This window comes from Ostrinia furnacalis, unplaced genomic scaffold (assembly GCF_004193835.3).
Source record: "Ostrinia furnacalis isolate ACB-3 unplaced genomic scaffold, ASM419383v2 OfSCF6580, whole genome shotgun sequence".
NCBI classification, from domain to species: domain Eukaryota; kingdom Metazoa; phylum Arthropoda; class Insecta; order Lepidoptera; family Crambidae; genus Ostrinia; species Ostrinia furnacalis.
Genome location: NW_021136819.1, coordinates 475452 through 492642, shown reverse-complemented (window position 1 = coordinate 492642; position 17191 = coordinate 475452). Strand labels below are relative to the sequence as shown.

Genomic DNA, 17191 nt, shown 5'->3' with positions numbered 1-17191 from the left:
GATGTTAAATTATTATTTATTCTTTAAATACATTCGCATTGCCCACTTGTGAGCAGTATTCACCCACTCAACTTTTCTTTAACATATCCATCAGAGTTACTATTACATAACGGTACCTACTGGCTGTAGGCCTACATAAGCCACTTCAGACACCTACTTAGGCATAGGTAGTATTGTTTTACTGCAATATTCGTTTTCTCGGATTCCCCAATTAGATAAATCAATTTCTACTAAAGTTAACTTTACCTAAAACATGTCACACAATACACGCCCTAGAGTCGTGGAAAATTAGAGATACGAATGAAGATAATAATTAAAAATAAAACATAATCCTCACTATAATAATAATGATAAAGCAATTTGTTTTATTGTTAGAACCGTTTAAGGCTAAGGTGTCTCAGCTTTTACATTGTTTCAATTTATTTAGGTATACTACACGTGATTTTAGCAAGTGAAGCAAACCGTAACACCATAAGAAAATGAACCACAAATTATCATGCACTTTCATCATGGCAGTAGTTTTATCCCTTTCAGACCTTACTTAAATAAGCGTGCGCATTGACTTAAAATAAAAATTTGCTTGGCAAAATTTTGTTTTTCGGAACGAAATCGATACACGGCGATCGTGCGTATTATGATACTTTTAATAAAAAATATAGGACCCTCTTGCGGGCAGTTGATCGCCGGACAGCGATTGTGAAAGATGTCAGAATTTTTAGGCGCGAACTCCCGGAGAGGTACGTATATAAAAAAATAGTATTATGCTAGTATTGTTGTTAAAATGTTATAAATTATAAAGTAAATATTGTATTCTAATAAATAAATGAAAAACCATTAAAATAATTTATAGTATTGCTTACTTAAAACTAACTTAAATTTAATGCGCACTATCGTAGCAGTTGGGTTTAAATTCATTTTTAAACGGAAAAAACGGCACGCTCGTGCGTATTGTTTTTTTGGACATTTAATTCAAATAGTAGTAATTTTTTAATTTNCGTGTTTGATGACTTGGCTCTCTTAAAATGGAAATACAACACATTTGTTATGATAATCTCTAACTGTTCCACCAGGAGCTCATAACACTTCAAGGGTCATGAGTTGGAATGGTTTTATTCAAGTAAAAGCTGATTATTATTAAATTTTAATAATAATATCCAAAAAAGTGGGTCTTTTCTTATGGATTTCCTCTAATTTATTAATTATGTACGAGCGTGCGTATAGTGCACTTAGTCCTAACCCGCACGATAGTGCGGGTAATTTTCTGAAAAATTGGAAAGTCGAAAAATTTTCATATTATTTTTCTTGTCTTTCTTATGGACCAAATGTTACATAAAATCCGAGAAAACATAAATTTTGTAGAAAAAAATTTTCAGGTCTGAAAGGGTTATGGGTTTATCCAGTAGGTTATCTTTAAATTATTATATTGCGATTGATAGATTTGTGTGTATGTGATACATAATCTAAAAAGTTCCTTAAAAGTAAATCAATCAAAAAAGACTTAAAATTCTGATCTATCGCATAACACTTGTGGGTATAATACTGTATTCTTAGACGTATTATACTGAAATTTTAAAACGGATTAAGAAGATAACGCCGAATTATAAATATGGATTTCACTATTCTAACTTGGCAAATCATTGGTGACTGTAGTCGAAATGCGTCTTATTTTAGTTATTGTGGTGGCGTTGGTGGCTTCTGCTTCTGCCTTCGTGGAAGTGCTTGGTCCTCGGGGGTACCATGAGGAGATTGGGATCCCTCTGGCGACGGCCTTGAAGGAGGCTGAGGAGCAGATGATAGCGAGCATGGCGCGGCAAAACTTCGACAACAGGGTCGTAGGCGGAGTCATCGCGCCCGCTAACTCCCACCCCTATTTGGTAAATAGTTGAATTTTATAAAGCAAATAATGTATGATTTATATCACTAACAAGGCTTTTAAGACTAATAAAAACATTTGTAAATTAGATGGTTTTTTGAAAGCTTTCTTTAACTTCCATTCGATTGACCTTGATCTTGTCCAATAGGACTTGGACTTTCGGAAACACGCTGATTGTTTTGGCAACTTCTTTTAAAAATGTTAATCGTTTAAATTATGTCGATATTTATCTAGTTATCTGGGAGACCGAAACTTTTCAGACCAAGGTTATTAATATTATACGTGAAGTGATTGTCTTTTCCAAATATCGTGTCCTCCATGCAATGGAGACTAAATGCCCTAATGATGACGATGATACATTTACGATTATCATCGTCATTATTAGGGCACCTACGCGTAAATATTGTTGGTGTCTGTCTAGTAATTGATCTGTAGTGTTTGTAAACAAATACTTTCAGGGTGGCTTGCTGATCAACTTCGTCAACATCGCCGGTACATCAGTATGTGGCTCCTCCCTGCTCTCCTCCACGAGGCTGGTGACCGCCGCCCACTGCTGGTTCGACGGGCGCAACCAGGCCAGCATGTTCACCGTCGTCCTGGGCACCCAGATGCTGTGGGCAGGCGGCCAGCGCATCACGACTTCCAACGTAATCATGCACCCTCAGTGGAACCCGTGGAACTTGTCCAATGATGTTGCCATGATCTATCTGCCCTTCGGAGTCACGTTCACAAGTAAGTGCCTTGCGGATTCACTGAAGAGACTATGATTTTTAAATGATGATAATGACGCAATGCTGTTTGTTTTACAAAGAAAGACTATTTTATTATATCTACTGTTGATGCAGGCATCGAAGGAATTTCTTGGGAGAGGCCTTTTTCCAGCAATAGACGTCAATTGGTTGAAAGTTCTACTCGTATGTGAATCTAGTTTAAAGAGTATCGTAAGTAGGTACTATTACCGAAAAGTGTTGATCTAATTATTGACGTTTTCCATGTTAATTCATCTCAATCTACATCTTTTCGAGATTCCGTGGAGGGTAGTTGAACGGGAAGCATGGTCGATCTGTTTTAATGGTTTCAATTTATTATTTAATGGACTTTAGTGTACAAATTTGGTGTTATTTTGTGTTCTAAAGTGCAGTGAAGTGATAAATTATAAAAAAACATTGAAATACTTCGAATTTCAGCGCGCATCGAGTGTCGAGTGGGTTGTCGTATGAACAACCCGCTTTGGACCCGGTGGCGTCTTGAAACCTGCTTTCGGGCATACTTCACTCCACGGAATCCATGAAAAATCAATAGAACTGAAACACCCACGTTCTATTGATAACTATGTCAATTTTCACTCGACATTGGCAAAAATAAACCTCCCAGAGAGGTTTGGTTGCCATTAAACAAAAAAAAAAAAAAAAAAAAAAAAATACATCTTTTCGGAAAATATGATTTCAAGATAGGTAAATAAGCAGTGAAACAACACGCTTAATTTATTCCTGATATTTTCAGCCACCATCCAGCCAATCGCGCTGCCGAATAACTGGGAGCTGTCCCAGACCTTCGTCGGGGAGTGGGCGGTGGCCGCAGGATACGGCAAGACCAGTGACAGTAAGTTTAAAGTAACTCTATGATATTGAACACGTTTTCCTAATAATTCATTTTGAACTTCAAGCCTCTACTAATTTGTGACAAATTGAAGTGACCTTCTTCAAGTTATTATATCTATCTTTAATCGTGTGTATCGTTGATGATCTAAATAAATGAACATAAAAAGTGCCATCGACCGTACTCAGCTAAACGGAGTAACCACCAACCAAAATTTTTTATAAACACCAAAACAAAAGTAAAACATAAGATACCTACCTATACCACTTCTTCCCATTAAAGTTCCCCCTTGAGCTTGACTACCCTTAGGTATTTAAAGACTTCCTGTTCCTTTACGATTGCTCATGGAGAATAGTGGCATACTTTAAATACTTAACCAAAAATCTCCATTCTCCACTTAGTTACCATTGACTAATAACTGCAGGTCAGGTGGGCGCATCCGCGGTGGTCAGCCACGTCAGCCTGCAGGTGATCACGGTGCAGGCGTGCCGTAACGTTTTCGGATCCACCTTCGTCTTCGATAGCACCCTCTGCACCAGCGGCGCTGGTTTCGTCGGCGTCTGTGGTGGAGACTCCGGTGGACCTCTGTTCGTGGAGAGGAGTGGGCAGAAACTTTTGGTAAGTTTTGAGAGAACCAAATAAAAACTATCTCCTAGGAACAGGGCCAGTGATACTCTTGTGTCTTGGATCTTGGTTCTGCAACGTCCAGTAAAGATCTTTAATAAGTCCAGTAGGAGTAATTTATGAGGAACATTGAGGCTAGGTCCCAAAATTATTTTTGCACGAACTTCTGCATTGCGGTAAAAAATCAAAGTCATACATTTACTTAAAATCTTGGGATGATTTGGTACAGCGACTGCTGTGATTTTGGTCCGCTACAGAAAAAAAGGAACATCAAACTTGTGTATAATCCAAAACAAATTAAAATTTCGATTGTAATTATAGAAATAAAACATACCTACGTACCTATAAAGCCGCGTTATATCTACATGATTAATTATATAGACTTTTATCATTATCGCACGATTAGACGCCTGCTTGATTAGCATTGTTTTGTTTGAATCCAAAACTAATTTTATATCCACAGATCGGCATCAGCTCGTTCGTAGCTGCCAACAACTGCCAGGGCGGTCACCCATCCGCTTTCGCGCGCGTCACCAGCTTCATCAACTTCATACGTCAGCACATGTAGTAATAGAACAAGAGAAGTCAAAAGATATCCCAAAACCACCTCTATGTTTTGTAGACATCTGACAAAATATCCACCTGTATTGAAAATTGTAAATATAAGTTAGGCCAATAATAAATTATACGTTTTTGTTTTGAAATTATTTTTTCATTTGTTTTTTATCTCTACCATAGCAAATGCACAGTACCTACTTACTACACTATAGGCACCCAACCCATCCAAAGCTAATAACATGGATGAATCGTATAACATTGGTAAAATTTAGTTATTTAAAAAGATGGAAATAGAAGTTAGATATCAGTTAGATTTTGCCTTTGAAGTGAGGTTCTAAAAACTGTTATAATAAATTAATTTCAAATAATACTGAACTGACGCGTGAAGTTAGTAAGTTACGATATTAATCAAAAGATATCGAATGATTGGAAATTTGATTTGGGATTTCCGTTTTAAATATCTAGTAGCCTAGGAAATTCCTAATCGAATAAAAGATAAGGCCTAATTTATAAAAAGGAGTTCCGCTAATTGTTACTCTAATTTGATACGGTTTTGGTCAAAATGCGTTCGATTTTCGTGGTGGTTGCGTTAGTGGCGTCAGTGGTGGGTTCCGTGGAGGTGTTCGGCCCTCGTGGGTACCATGCAGAGGTCGGAATCCCTCTGGCGAAGGAGCTGAAGGCGGCTGAGGAGCAGAGGATCGCGAGCATGGCGCGGCTGGCTGGAACAATGGATGAAAAAGTCGTCGGCGGTGTCGCTGCACCCCTTCATGCTCACCCCTACCTGGTAACTTGAACTTATAAATAAATCATTATGTAGGTTGGTACTTACCTACAGGTAATCTTGAAAACAAACAAAGCCGAATAACATGACGGATCTGTAATTCTAATTAATCTTTCGAAGGGTGGCTTGCTGATCCATTTCTGGAACACCCTTGACCAATCAGTCTGCGGCTCATCTCTAGTGTCTGCCAACCGGCTGGTGACCGCCGCCCACTGCTGGACCGACGGCTTCATCACCGGCAGAATGCTCACAGTCGTGCTGGGCAGCGAGGAACTCTGGGACGGAGGCCTGCGCATCTCTACATCAGTTGTCGTCACCCACCCCCAGTGGAACCCTTGGAACTACTCCAATGATGTTGCCGTGATCTACCTGCCATGGTCGATTTCCTTTTCGAGTGAGTGTTTCTAAAGACTAATATCATAATTACAACAATTTCACACCCATATGGTTACTAGATACATAGACAGATCGAGGTCATGTGAGATGTTCAGATTTAAGTGGAAGTTTTAATATTGAGTCGCAACGCCACTTTACATACAATAAATTGTTTTACTAGATGTTATCCAGCCAATTTCGCTGCCCAGCGACTGGGAGCTGCACCTGACCTTCGAGCATGAGTGGGCTATTGCTGCAGGATACGGGAAGACCAGTGACAGTAAGTGTACATTTGTACATACATCATCTTAAACTAAACCTTACTATATTAATTAGAATACACCGTCGATTTTTCAATACTCACATGTATTTCTTGCGCCATTGTGCATGGACCAAAACTCGATCATATTGTCCAGGTCACTGCTGGCTTCTGGAAATGATGCTGGGAAATGGGAAATGGGCGCTAATTCTTATTCATACATTATGTACCTATATCCACAGGTCAAGTTGGCGCCTCGAATGTGGTCCACCACGTCAACCTGTGGGTGATCACGGAGGCGGCCTGCCGCCACGTGTACGGTGAAGAATACATATTCTCCAGTACCTTGTGCACCAGCGGCTTTGGCTTCGTCGGCGTCTGTGGCGGGGACTCCGGAGGACCCCTATTTGTGCAGAGGAACGGGCAAAGAGTCTTGGTAAGCAGCTCGGTAGCATTTACATCAATTCAAAAATTCTGCGGATCAAAAGTGATATAAAACAATAAAATTAAATATAATCGATGTTGACTGAAAGACAGATAGGTACCCCTAATTGACATTTCATTTATGATAAACCAATCTAGTCCAGTAGAGACGTCAAAGTTTCAACTCACAATCCAGTCTCGTAAAACGTCGAGGGTCAGGATACAAAACCTTTGCAAAAAACTTGTCTGGACTCTGGGTACCCGTGTCATGATAATATGTATGTGTAAGTACCTATTAGGGGACTAACTTTATGGTTAACGTTGTAAATAAAAAGGTTTGAAAAAGCCAATCACTTATGAGTTAAATGTTATGTCCACAGATCGGCATCAGCTCCTTCGTGGCCAAGGACAACTGCCAGGGCGGCCACCCATCCGCCTACGCGCGCGTCACCAGCTTCATCCCCTTCATCCGACAGCACATGTGGTGAACGGATCTGACAACCAGCAATAAAAGCTAATAAAATGGATATGCCAAAATACTTTTTACTTTTTGCAACCAACAGCAGTTAGGTAGTAACTGCATGTCACTGTCCCTATGTGTGCTTTCGGTATGATATTGATTTCAGTCAGCGCCATCTGCTTTGGAGAACACAATTAAATTATTGAAATAAATATGTTTTTTTTTCTCTAACTAAGTAATACCTAAATATAGAAATTATGTTACTTACTCATATTTTATAAGGACAAGGAGAGAAATACTAAAACCAATTGAAATGTGGGAAGATAAATTCAATTCCCAAAAATTTAATCCCAACTAATATTATAAATGCGAAAGTAACTCTGTCTGTCTGTCTGTCTGTCTGTCTGTTACGCTTTCCCGCTTAAACCTCGCAACCGATTTTGATGAAATTTGGCATAGAGATAGTTTGAGTCCCGGGAAAGAACATAGGATAGTTTTTATCCCGGTTTTTGAAACAGGGACGCGCGCGATAAAGTTTTTCTGTGACAGACAAAATTCCACGCGGGCGAAGCCGCGGGCGGAAAGCTAGTAATGAATAATGCAGAGTATTTTGATTGTGCTTTCCAGGCATAGCTGGGCACCGTTAATCAAATAGTTAACTTCGTTAATCGTTAAACCGTTAATAAAAAAATTAACTTCGTTAAACGTTAAAACGTTATTTTTCGCAAGACTTAACGCAAGTTAACGTTAATCGTTAATCCGTTAACACATGATAATAAAACGAAAAAAATAATTGTAAGTATGCAAGGTTCAAATAATTTCGTAAGCTTGTATCGCGCATGGAATTTATTCCTCTTTTAAGTTTGCGCTACAAGCTTTCGAAATTATTTGAACCTTGTTTAAGTACAATTATATTTTTCGTTTTAGTACAACTGCATTTCAAAATAAAAGCTTGTTTTAAAAAAAGTTCTATTTTATTATAATTTTATTTTACACTTTTTAGGGTTCCGTAGTCCTGACAAGGAAGTAAGGAACCCTTATAGTTTCGATATGTCTGTCTGTTTGTCTGTCCGAGGTTTTGCTTGGAAACTATTGGCACTAGAGAGCTGTAATTTTGTGGAGGTATGTATATTAATCACGCCGACAAAACATGTAAAGTGGGGATGATTTTTTTTTTCATCTTCTACCACATCGTGTGGGGTATCGTTGGATAGGTCTTTTGAAATGGATTAGATTAGATTTTTCGATTTAGGGATCTGTTTGCAAATTATTAAAGTTTAAAGTGCCTATTTTTGTTCGAGTAGGGCGTCCCCCCCCCCCTCTAAAAACTAAACTGTTGGCTTGAAAAATCTGGAAAAATTTGTAATATAACTGCTTTTTATGAACTTTCAAGGAAAACTATAACGGTTAAGAGACATCAGTTCGTTTAAAAGTAATAGTCATTATTGACTCATGTATTATAAAATTTCTTAATCAGTAAAAAATCCTTAGAAGAAAATATGAAAGTGACTTTAGTTAGATGAAGTAATTGATTGCTTCTGAAATATATTGTGGTAACGACGGACAACTACGGAACCCTACACTGCGCGTGGCACGACACGCACTTGGACAATTTAGCACCAAAGTGCTCGAAAAGACAAATCCAACAAACCCAAACTCGATAAGTTTTCACCGTTTCGTTAAGGAATTCCTATAGCCACTTCCTGACTCCATCATCAGAACCCTGGACATCATCTAGTACTAAAGTGCTCGAAAAGACAAATCCAAATCCAATGAACCCAAATTTGATGCGATTCCGCCATTTCATTTAGGAGTTCCTATGGCCACCTCCTGACTCCACCATCAGACTAGCTCAATGGTACCATAACATTGCATTGTCATTGTATTTACATAAGTATATACCAAATTTCAGCTCAATCTGTTGAGAAAAACTGGTCTTAAATTCAGTTGCAAGATTTGTCCCACAAGTGAAGTCAATATAATAAGCTTGTAAATAAATAAATAAAAAATAGAATTTTCTTATATCGTTATACATATATCGTTTCGTTAGTGATATGGTTACAAAAACTGTTGTTTTGGCTTCTGGAAGTTCTGGAAGCCCGAACGTACTTGTCAGAACATATTTTCTAGCGTTTTTCAGCGTGCCTGCTGTATCTTTTTGGTAAATAGTAGGTACTGGATTAACGATTAACGGACTTAGGATAATTTAACGGAAGTTAACGAGTCCGTTAACATTTTTCAAAGTTAACTTAAAAGTTAATCCGTTACTAGAAATGTTAACTTCGTTAATTAACGAGTTAATGCCCAGCTATGTTTCCAGGGTAGCGTATTCGGACCACTTTTAATTTTTCTACAGGATTAGTGGGTAACACAGTTTATAATTAATGTGTAGTTCACAGAAACTTTCTTCATAATCGAAATAATTAATATGGATGCGCCATTTGTATCACAAGAATTTACGTAATAAATTAAGCTCGATTGTCATTCGATTAGGTCTTTCCGATTCTTCGGATTATCACTGCTAGGAAATAGCTAATCGCATCGAATAATGATGATAAGGCCTAATTATATAAAAGGGTGATCACCTAATTGTATAAGTACAATAGTGGTGACAGTCCCAATAATGCGTTTGGTTTTCGTGATAGTTGCGTTGGTGTCGTCTGTGGTGGGTTCCGTGGAGGTGTTCGGACCTCGCGGGTACCATGAGGAGGTCGGCATCCCTCTGGCGAAGGAACTAAAGGCAGCTGAGGAGCATAATGTGGCGAGCATAGCGCGACTGGCTAACGAGTTTGAAGACAGAGTTGTCGGTGGAGTTGCAGCACCTATTGCTGCTCACCCCTATTTGGTAAATTGAAATTGATTAAAGTTATGGTAGTAGTTACCTATTTGAAAATTTGGTGATAGTGATTGTGTGTGAAGTTTTAACTCTGAAACCACATGGAATGTCGCATCTAGTATTATGAAAATTATGTTTTTCCGAGGGCCTTCTTTCTTGGGCCTTGGGTAGATACTTTACTTTAAACCAGTGTTCCGCAAAATTTTCGTGTTCAATGTACATAATAATATCTAGGAAAACAAAATTTTTTGGAAGTACACCACACATGAAAAATTTTAAGTGATTTACCTTTAATACTCTTTTCCGAGGCACAGCATTCAATGACCACGGTACACCAGTGTGCCACGGTAGGTACACCGTTTTGCGGAACACTGCTTTAAACTTTACCCTGTTTTTTGGACTCGAAAAGTATACATTTTAAAAATTATTTACTCTTATCGTCTATTTATATTTCCGAAAGTTCTATAAAATCTTTTAGTAGCAAAGATGCTTACTTACCTATTTACTATCACTCCAAGGGCGGCTTAGTGATCAGCTTCTTCAACATCGCCGGCAACTCGGTATGCGGCTCCTCCCTGGTGTCAGCCACCCGCCTGGTGACCGCCGCCCACTGCTGGTTCGACGGCGTCAACCAGGCCAACCTGTTCACTGTCGTCCTGGGCACCAACTTCATCTGGTCTGGTGGCCTTCGCATCTCTACGTCGAACGTCTTCATGCACCCCCAGTGGACCCCATCGAACTTATCCAATGACATCGCTGTGATCTACCTGCCCTGGGCTATATCTTTTTCGAGTAAGTGCTGGTTATCCATTTTACAACTTAAGTACACACACCGGCAGATTTAGCGGAACGCAAAAAAAAGAATGAAAATAAGGAAAATTACTACTGATCTATGAAATATTTATTATACAAAATAAAGAGATAATTAAAATAAAATAAAATAACATAGATTTTTTAAATATTTAGTCGTTTTTATTTAATAAAAAATCATCGAAACGAAATTTCAATTTTTCAGTTTTGAACAAAAATTAGAAATTGTGGCCAGATTAAAAATTAGGGTAGCTTATCACTAACCAAATGAATTAATTAATGATGGGTATTTCCCCCTCTTGCTCTGATGATGGTTTCCATTCATCTGAGCATGCTGCAGTTAATGTTATGAAGGGTATTTTGGGGCAATGTCTGCCATTCCTCTAGTAACGCGTTTCTCAACACCACCGGTGGTATTCTGAGTTTAACACATCTTTTAAGAAAGTCCAAGACATGCTCTATAGGATTCTTGTCTAGGGATCTTGCCAGCCACTGCATCATGGGTATATCCAAATGGTTTAGATGTGCCTGTACTGAGCGAGCACTGTGAAAACGAACATTATCGTGAATTAAACTAAAGGAGTCCACAATAAATGGAGTAAATGGCACATCATGTTCTTCTAAAATGTTCCTAGTGTACCATTCAGAAGTCGTATTTCCTCCATCACCCACCACTAACTCCGTGCGAGCTCCCAAACAAATCCTTCCCCACACCAGAATTAAGCTACCTCCATAAACCACGATATTTTCAAAATGAAGACTAAATGTTACGTTCTCTTTGTGTCTCCATATTCGCTATCTTCCATCGATCTGGTTTAAGAGAACTCTGCACTCATAAGTGAAGAGATCATGCCTCCAGTCGTTCAAGACCCAATCACGATATTCACGTGAAAAGTTCAATATGTTTTTTCGGTGCTGTGTCACAAGTTGGAGCTTTCTCGGGTATGCACGACCCTATACCAACTTCAGTAAATCTCCTGTGAACTGTGGGCTCAGTCACTCTTACTCCTCGAGTGTCTTTAAGGTTATTTCTGGCTTGAACAGCAGGTAACCGCGACTTTCTGAAAACTCGAAGTTGTAAAAAACGGTCATCCCGTCGCGAAGTACGCCTTTTTCTGACTTGAACCCTCCTCCTAACGACAGAAATGATCAATCTGTACCGTTGGTTACTGCCATGGGTGGTCGATACTGATCAACGACGTCTTACGGCAGCCGATTTGTATGCATGGCCGTTACTTCTCATATCATCTGCCTTAATGATTTCTGACGGTGCTAAGCTGGGCATAATAAACCCTTATAAGTAACTGAATGCTTACACAACAAAATTCTCAGAAAAAAAACATCTTTCACGTAAAAGAAATCCAAATTAGCAAAAGCTTCATTCAATTCAAAACACTCAACGAAACTGTTGATGGGGTAATTTAAACAAAATAATTAAAAAAATATACTGTTGGCAATTAGTTTTTTCATATTTAGAATTAAATTAAAAAATAATATCATAATTAGGCATTTTTTTCCTAAAATAATGATGATATTGATGCTTTTTTTTCCGTTCCTCTAAATCTGCCGGTGTGTGTAGGTACGTTTTTGTATTCTGCGAATATACTCGTATTCAATTATCACAATTTATTGATAAAACAGTTTATCATTCTTAAGCAAAACATCAAGCCAGCACTGTTTTAAGTCTGTTTTACAAATTAAATTCTAGACGTCATCCAGCCGATTGCGCTGCCCAGCAGTTGGGACCTGCACCAGACCTTTGAGGGACAATGGGCTGTGGCCGCTGGATTTGGAAAGACCACCGACAGTAAGTCTGCACTGAAATGATCATTGCAATGTCAACAACCTTTATCTCGATCTCATCGTAACTTTACTGCGACCAGGATGAATAGCTTAGCAAGCATAACACCAATACCTACAACCTTAATAAACTAAGAATTGAGTCATATCTCGGTAGGAAAGTTTAACTGCCTTAAAATATACGAGGAATATGCAAACAGATCTAGTCTAAAGGTACAACTACAACTAAAGCAGGTAAAACTGAAAAGCTATTTGTGGTGTAATTTGTAACAGTATTTCATTTTACTAAGATATCCAACTCCCCATTACGGTTTTGGTCAGGGAACCGTTTCCTAAAATCAGTAAATTCTTACCGCTCTTAATATTCCTATATCCACAGGTCAAGTGGGCCCCTCAGCACAAATCAACCAAGTGAACCTGCAGGTGATCTCCGAACAAGCCTGCCGTAACGTGTACGGCGCGAACTTCGTATTCCCGAGCACCCTCTGCACCAGCGGACTCGGCTTCGTCGGCGTCTGCAGCGGTGACTCCGGTGGACCTCTCTTCGTGACGAGGAATGGCCAAAGAACGCTGGTAAGTGTCAGTGACAATGACATTGATAAAGATCATCTTGATTAGACATTGATAGGTCTCAGGTTCTCATTTTTGGTTTAACCTTTGCTGGACAAAAGAAATCTTCCAAAGATTTCCACAACGAACGATCCTCGCAAATTCCCCACGATTTTCATTTCATCGTCGATCGGGAGCCTTCCCACTACATTTTCAGGCCCGTCATCCGTTCAGTTGGTCATCAAATCTTTCACATTAAGTACACAGTAAAAATATACGCAGCTCAACGTAATTATTTTCTAACATCGATAAAACAAATATACCTATCAACAGTGTAATACTGGTAATACATTCATACTATATATGTTTAACGTAATAATTATGATAAGTTATCACGATAAGATAAAGATTTAATTGCTGAAATTTTCTAAAACCCGCAGATCGGCGTGAGCTCGTTCGTAGCCTCTAACAACTGCCAGGGCGGCCACCCATCTGCCTTCGCTCGCGTCACCAGCTTCGTCAACTTCATCCAGCAGCACATGTGGTGAAATGGATCTGCCAACCAGTAACAAGAAAACTAAAAACTTAACTAATGAAATCAAAATTAGAGTTGATGAATAAAAATGTTAATTAATTTGTTTGCAACATGGAAACTTGCTAGTCCGTATGGCTGAATTTAACTGATTTGGAACAATGTAAATATGCGTCAATTATAAAATTACTGAACGAATTATATGATCGTAAAACATCTGTGTTTTTATTGTCTTATATTCAATTAATTTCACTGTTCACTGCATAAACAAACATCTATACAATACTCCATTTAGAACCCAATGGTCTGTACTGTTTATTGCGGCAATATTTACTTTACCATTGATAACAGTGTGAGTTGAATTACTCATCAATGAAAGTAATTTTTATTTGTAATACCTATCCGTAAGTATCTCTGACGATAGATGTACAAATTTTATCAATTTCGAGTTCGATAGCATCAATCTTATCAAATACCAAGATAAGGAACTCTCACTAGCACATTTCTACAACCATCTTCTCAGGAGATACTCTTAAAATGTTGGGGAAAATTATATTTCTGATACTGCCAGTGGTTTTGAGTGCGACGAAGTTCTGTGCAGATGAATCTTGTGGTAGCAGTAGCCAGAGGATAGGTGCTGGAGTGATCACAGAGCGGAACTCCCGACCTTTTCAAGTAAGACGGTGTATTTATTTCACTAGGTTTTTAGACATTGTGGACCTGCATATATTTATAATCTTCCTAAGTACTTACTCGTGCCTGCCTAAAGAAGAGTCCTCACATAGGTGGCGCTGTATTCGAGGGTGGGAACGACAGGCGAGCTGGGGTTCTGCGGGGGCGCGCTCATCGACCAGCAATGGGTGCTCACCGCCGCCCACTGCTGCTTCCACGGTGGACAGCAGGTTGACAATGTACAGGTAAGGCATAGCAATAAACACTATTGCTATCTGATACCTTCCTTTATTCCCTACTCTAGTCTTCGGTACAGACTAACAAGCTTTTCAAATCTTCAATACGCCATTGGGCCATTGCCAGTGGCAATTTGCCACTCGCTATAGCGTTCTATGGGGAGACCAAAGTAGTACAACAGCTACAAGAAATACAAAGCGTCGCTTTTAATTATTATCTATCTAGCCACAAGCAAACAGAAAAATAAAAATACTACTACTTTGTAACGTAAATACCTAGGTACCTCTGTGTCGTAGGTCGTAGGTAGCAATGTCAGATTTATGACCAGTTGTAGTAACTAACTTCTGTTTTGGACTGGATACTAATACTCAGCTAAATACCTTTCCAGGCTATCCTCGGCGGACACTCATTGTACGACCGGTACGAGAATGGCCGACGGGTGGTGAACGTAGACTCCATCACCATACACCCTGACTGGGACCCGGACACCTTCGCCCATGACCTGGCGCTGCTGCATCTTGCCAACACCGTGCAGATCACTGGTAAGTTGCTCCAGCTCTTGCGACGTCCACTTTTCTTCAGTAAGTCTTTCGTGATATTCGTAGTAGGTATCACCAGTATCACACTTTTCTGCGGCTAGAGGATTAAACGTAGGTACGAAATCTGTGGAAAAAAGTGCGTTTGATTCTTACGCCTGTATTCACAAACATTACTATGAGGCTCACTCACTTGACTCACAGTGCTTCACATAAGCAAGCATCGTTTCTGAATACGGGCGTTAGTCAGGCGACACATCAGTTCCCCCTACCTACACAAAGCATTAGGTACTTACTTACCTAACTGCTTCTCTTCAGATTCCATTTCGTAGTTAATCGTTGCAATCAAAATCATATTTTTGTAGATGACTCTTGACTTTACAGATATGATTGATGTTGTGCGTCTCCCATACGGCACCATGATAGCAGCCAACTTCGCTGGACAGGGGGCGACGGCTTCTGGGTGGGGTATCGCTGCTGAAGGTAAGTAAGACCTATAAGTAGCTGTTATAGGTCTAACTTAAGAAAATAAATACTTACTTACAACAAAAGTAGACAACAAAGACTCATAAATAAATATCACCTTATCAAAGGATGTAAAAAATCACGACAGTTGTTACGATTAGTGCGATACTTTGCCTAATCGTAAGTTTTGTCTTAGATAACAATAGTAATGCCGTAATCATTATTTATAGTAGCTACAGTGTGCTGTGATTTATTACCTATACAAAGTTTAAACCGAAAACCTGATGATCGAAACGAATGACATGATTTCGGCTAGTTATGGTCATACCAGCAAGGGGAGAATGTTACTTTGAATGTTACTGGTTACGAACCGCAACCACTTGGCTGACTGTCGGTACAATTCTAGGCCCAAATAATGTATAGTAGGCCATCTGCTTCAGTCTATGCTTTCTTCCAGGCGTTACCTTCATATCCCCCACGCTCCGACAATTCTTCATGACGGTGATGACGGACACACTATGCAACTCTTTGTACGCAAACATGCTGCCACCCAACACTGTTTGTGGGTTCTCTGTTACTTCTGGCACGTGCAAGGTAGGTTATAGAACAAGGAATCAAGTAATAAAACACTTTTTGAAGTCATTTGCAAGAAAAACAACTTACAAAATACTTTAAACTCGCATCTAATTCGGGATAGTCTCAACACCAAGCTTTCGTTTTTTAGTGCTCTTTGAGTCCAAGAGTAAACTGCAATAAGCTGATATATTGAATTTTTACACAACAAAGCAGTTCCAGACAAGATTCGTGTTCAAAAGAAGTTTAAAAAATAATGTTAACTTACTTCCATTTTAATTTCAGGGTGATAATGGCGGCCCTTTGACAATTTTCAACAATGCTACCGAAGAAACGATTCTGGTAAGATCACCTATAATTTTTAGTTCCTTCTATAAGTAGGTAATTCTAGTTAAATTAAACCTGTCTAGATTTCAAATATTCAACAAGCTTGCATGCAATACCTAAACTATTACCTGATTACTTAGTCAGGTACGAGTAAAAAGGTAACTTAAAAATATCTTACCTACATATGTTTTTTCTTATTATTTTCCAGATTGGGATTACGTCGTTCATTGACCTTAGCGGGTGCAACGTCGGCGTGCCCTCGGTTTTCACGCGGGTGCAGATGCATCTGAACTGGATAAACGAGGTCACTGGAGTACCTTTGTAAAAGACTCTCTGCGTCAGCGACCAAATACGACGTTGCTTCGTGAAGCGACTATTGACACTTTAAGACTGGGTTGCACCGTTCGCGCTAAGTTTGCCGGTCTGTGGAATGCGCGTCCCTTCCCCAACCGCGATTAAACGCAATTAATGTGTCTTATTTTACACAAATACACAATTTTTATCAATAATAATAAATAAAAGGTAATTTAAAATTAGTTTGATAAAGTCATAGACGCTTCCCTTCGAGTGACGTCATATCGCCAGCGGCAAACTTAAAGCGAACGGATAGCTACAGGTTTATACGAAACCCTCGGTGCGCGAATCCGCCTCACACTTGGCCGGTTTTGTTTTATTATGTTATTGTTCATTTATCCAGTTTGTGGTGTAATCTTGTTGGTGATACTTTTAAATAAAATTAAAAAAAATTGAATGAATGCCGTATTTTTGTTTATAATATCACTGTGCCTTAACCCTTATTCAAATGCGAGCTGGTATGCATTTTTTTTACAAAGTTGAAGTGGATTTTGGGTAATTGGGGGTCACTTATTTCATATTTTTGATCAAAATTTATAAAAAAATAG

The 17191-nt window shown here is 39.0% G+C and overlaps 3 protein-coding genes across 3 annotated transcripts; all 3 read left to right on the top strand.

The window, feature by feature from the left end:
- The first annotated feature begins 1634 nt into the window (after nucleotides 1-1634).
- LOC114362549 (transmembrane protease serine 9-like) lies at nucleotides 1635-16775 on the top strand. The gene is made up of 22 exons (XM_028317996.1): nucleotides 1635-1874; nucleotides 2332-2605; nucleotides 3377-3475; nucleotides 3897-4090; nucleotides 4560-4660; nucleotides 4719-4762; nucleotides 5248-5438; nucleotides 5556-5829; nucleotides 5992-6090; nucleotides 6312-6505; nucleotides 6873-6976; nucleotides 9551-9797; nucleotides 10307-10580; nucleotides 12307-12405; nucleotides 12778-12971; nucleotides 13978-14154; nucleotides 14265-14396; nucleotides 14777-14930; nucleotides 15309-15407; nucleotides 15847-15983; nucleotides 16248-16304; nucleotides 16498-16775. Exons 1-22 carry the CDS (start codon nucleotides 1656-1658, stop codon nucleotides 16612-16614), a joined length of 3480 nt encoding a protein of 1159 aa, XP_028173797.1. The 5' UTR covers nucleotides 1635-1655; the 3' UTR covers nucleotides 16615-16775.
- On the top strand, nucleotides 5069-7151 carry LOC114362538 (chymotrypsin BI-like). Its single transcript, XM_028317984.1, has 5 exons — nucleotides 5069-5438; nucleotides 5556-5829; nucleotides 5992-6090; nucleotides 6312-6505; nucleotides 6873-7151. Exons 1-5 carry the CDS (start codon nucleotides 5217-5219, stop codon nucleotides 6978-6980), a joined length of 897 nt encoding a protein of 298 aa, XP_028173785.1. The 5' UTR covers nucleotides 5069-5216; the 3' UTR covers nucleotides 6981-7151.
- Nucleotides 9547-13697, top strand: LOC114362537 (brachyurin-like). The gene is made up of 5 exons (XM_028317983.1): nucleotides 9547-9797; nucleotides 10307-10580; nucleotides 12307-12405; nucleotides 12778-12971; nucleotides 13388-13697. The coding sequence occupies exons 1-5, from the start codon at nucleotides 9576-9578 to the stop codon at nucleotides 13493-13495; spliced, it is 897 nt and encodes a 298-aa protein (XP_028173784.1). The 5' UTR covers nucleotides 9547-9575; the 3' UTR covers nucleotides 13496-13697.
- Nucleotides 16776-17191: the final 416 nt, after the last annotated feature.

Bases quoted from the DNA above. Each gene is read 5' to 3' on its own strand.
- LOC114362549 (XM_028317996.1), top strand. From the start codon at position 1,656: ATGCGTCTTATTTTAGTTATTGTGGTGGCGTTGGTGGCTTCTGCTTCT. The intron at 14,397-14,776 runs GTAAGGCATAGC...ATACCTTTCCAG, and splicing joins AGCAGGTTGACAATGTACAG to GCTATCCTCGGCGGACACTC. The intron at 15,984-16,247 runs GTAGGTTATAGA...TTTTAATTTCAG, and splicing joins TTACTTCTGGCACGTGCAAG to GGTGATAATGGCGGCCCTTT.
- LOC114362538 (XM_028317984.1), top strand. From the start codon at position 5,217: ATGCGTTCGATTTTCGTGGTGGTTGCGTTAGTGGCGTCAGTGGTGGGT. The intron at 5,830-5,991 runs GTGAGTGTTTCT...TTGTTTTACTAG, and splicing joins ATGGTCGATTTCCTTTTCGA to ATGTTATCCAGCCAATTTCG. The intron at 6,506-6,872 runs GTAAGCAGCTCG...TTATGTCCACAG, and splicing joins GGAACGGGCAAAGAGTCTTG to ATCGGCATCAGCTCCTTCGT.
- LOC114362537 (XM_028317983.1), top strand. From the start codon at position 9,576: ATGCGTTTGGTTTTCGTGATAGTTGCGTTGGTGTCGTCTGTGGTGGGT. The intron at 9,798-10,306 runs GTAAATTGAAAT...TATCACTCCAAG, and splicing joins TTGCTGCTCACCCCTATTTG to GGCGGCTTAGTGATCAGCTT. The intron at 10,581-12,306 runs GTAAGTGCTGGT...ATTAAATTCTAG, and splicing joins CTGGGCTATATCTTTTTCGA to ACGTCATCCAGCCGATTGCG.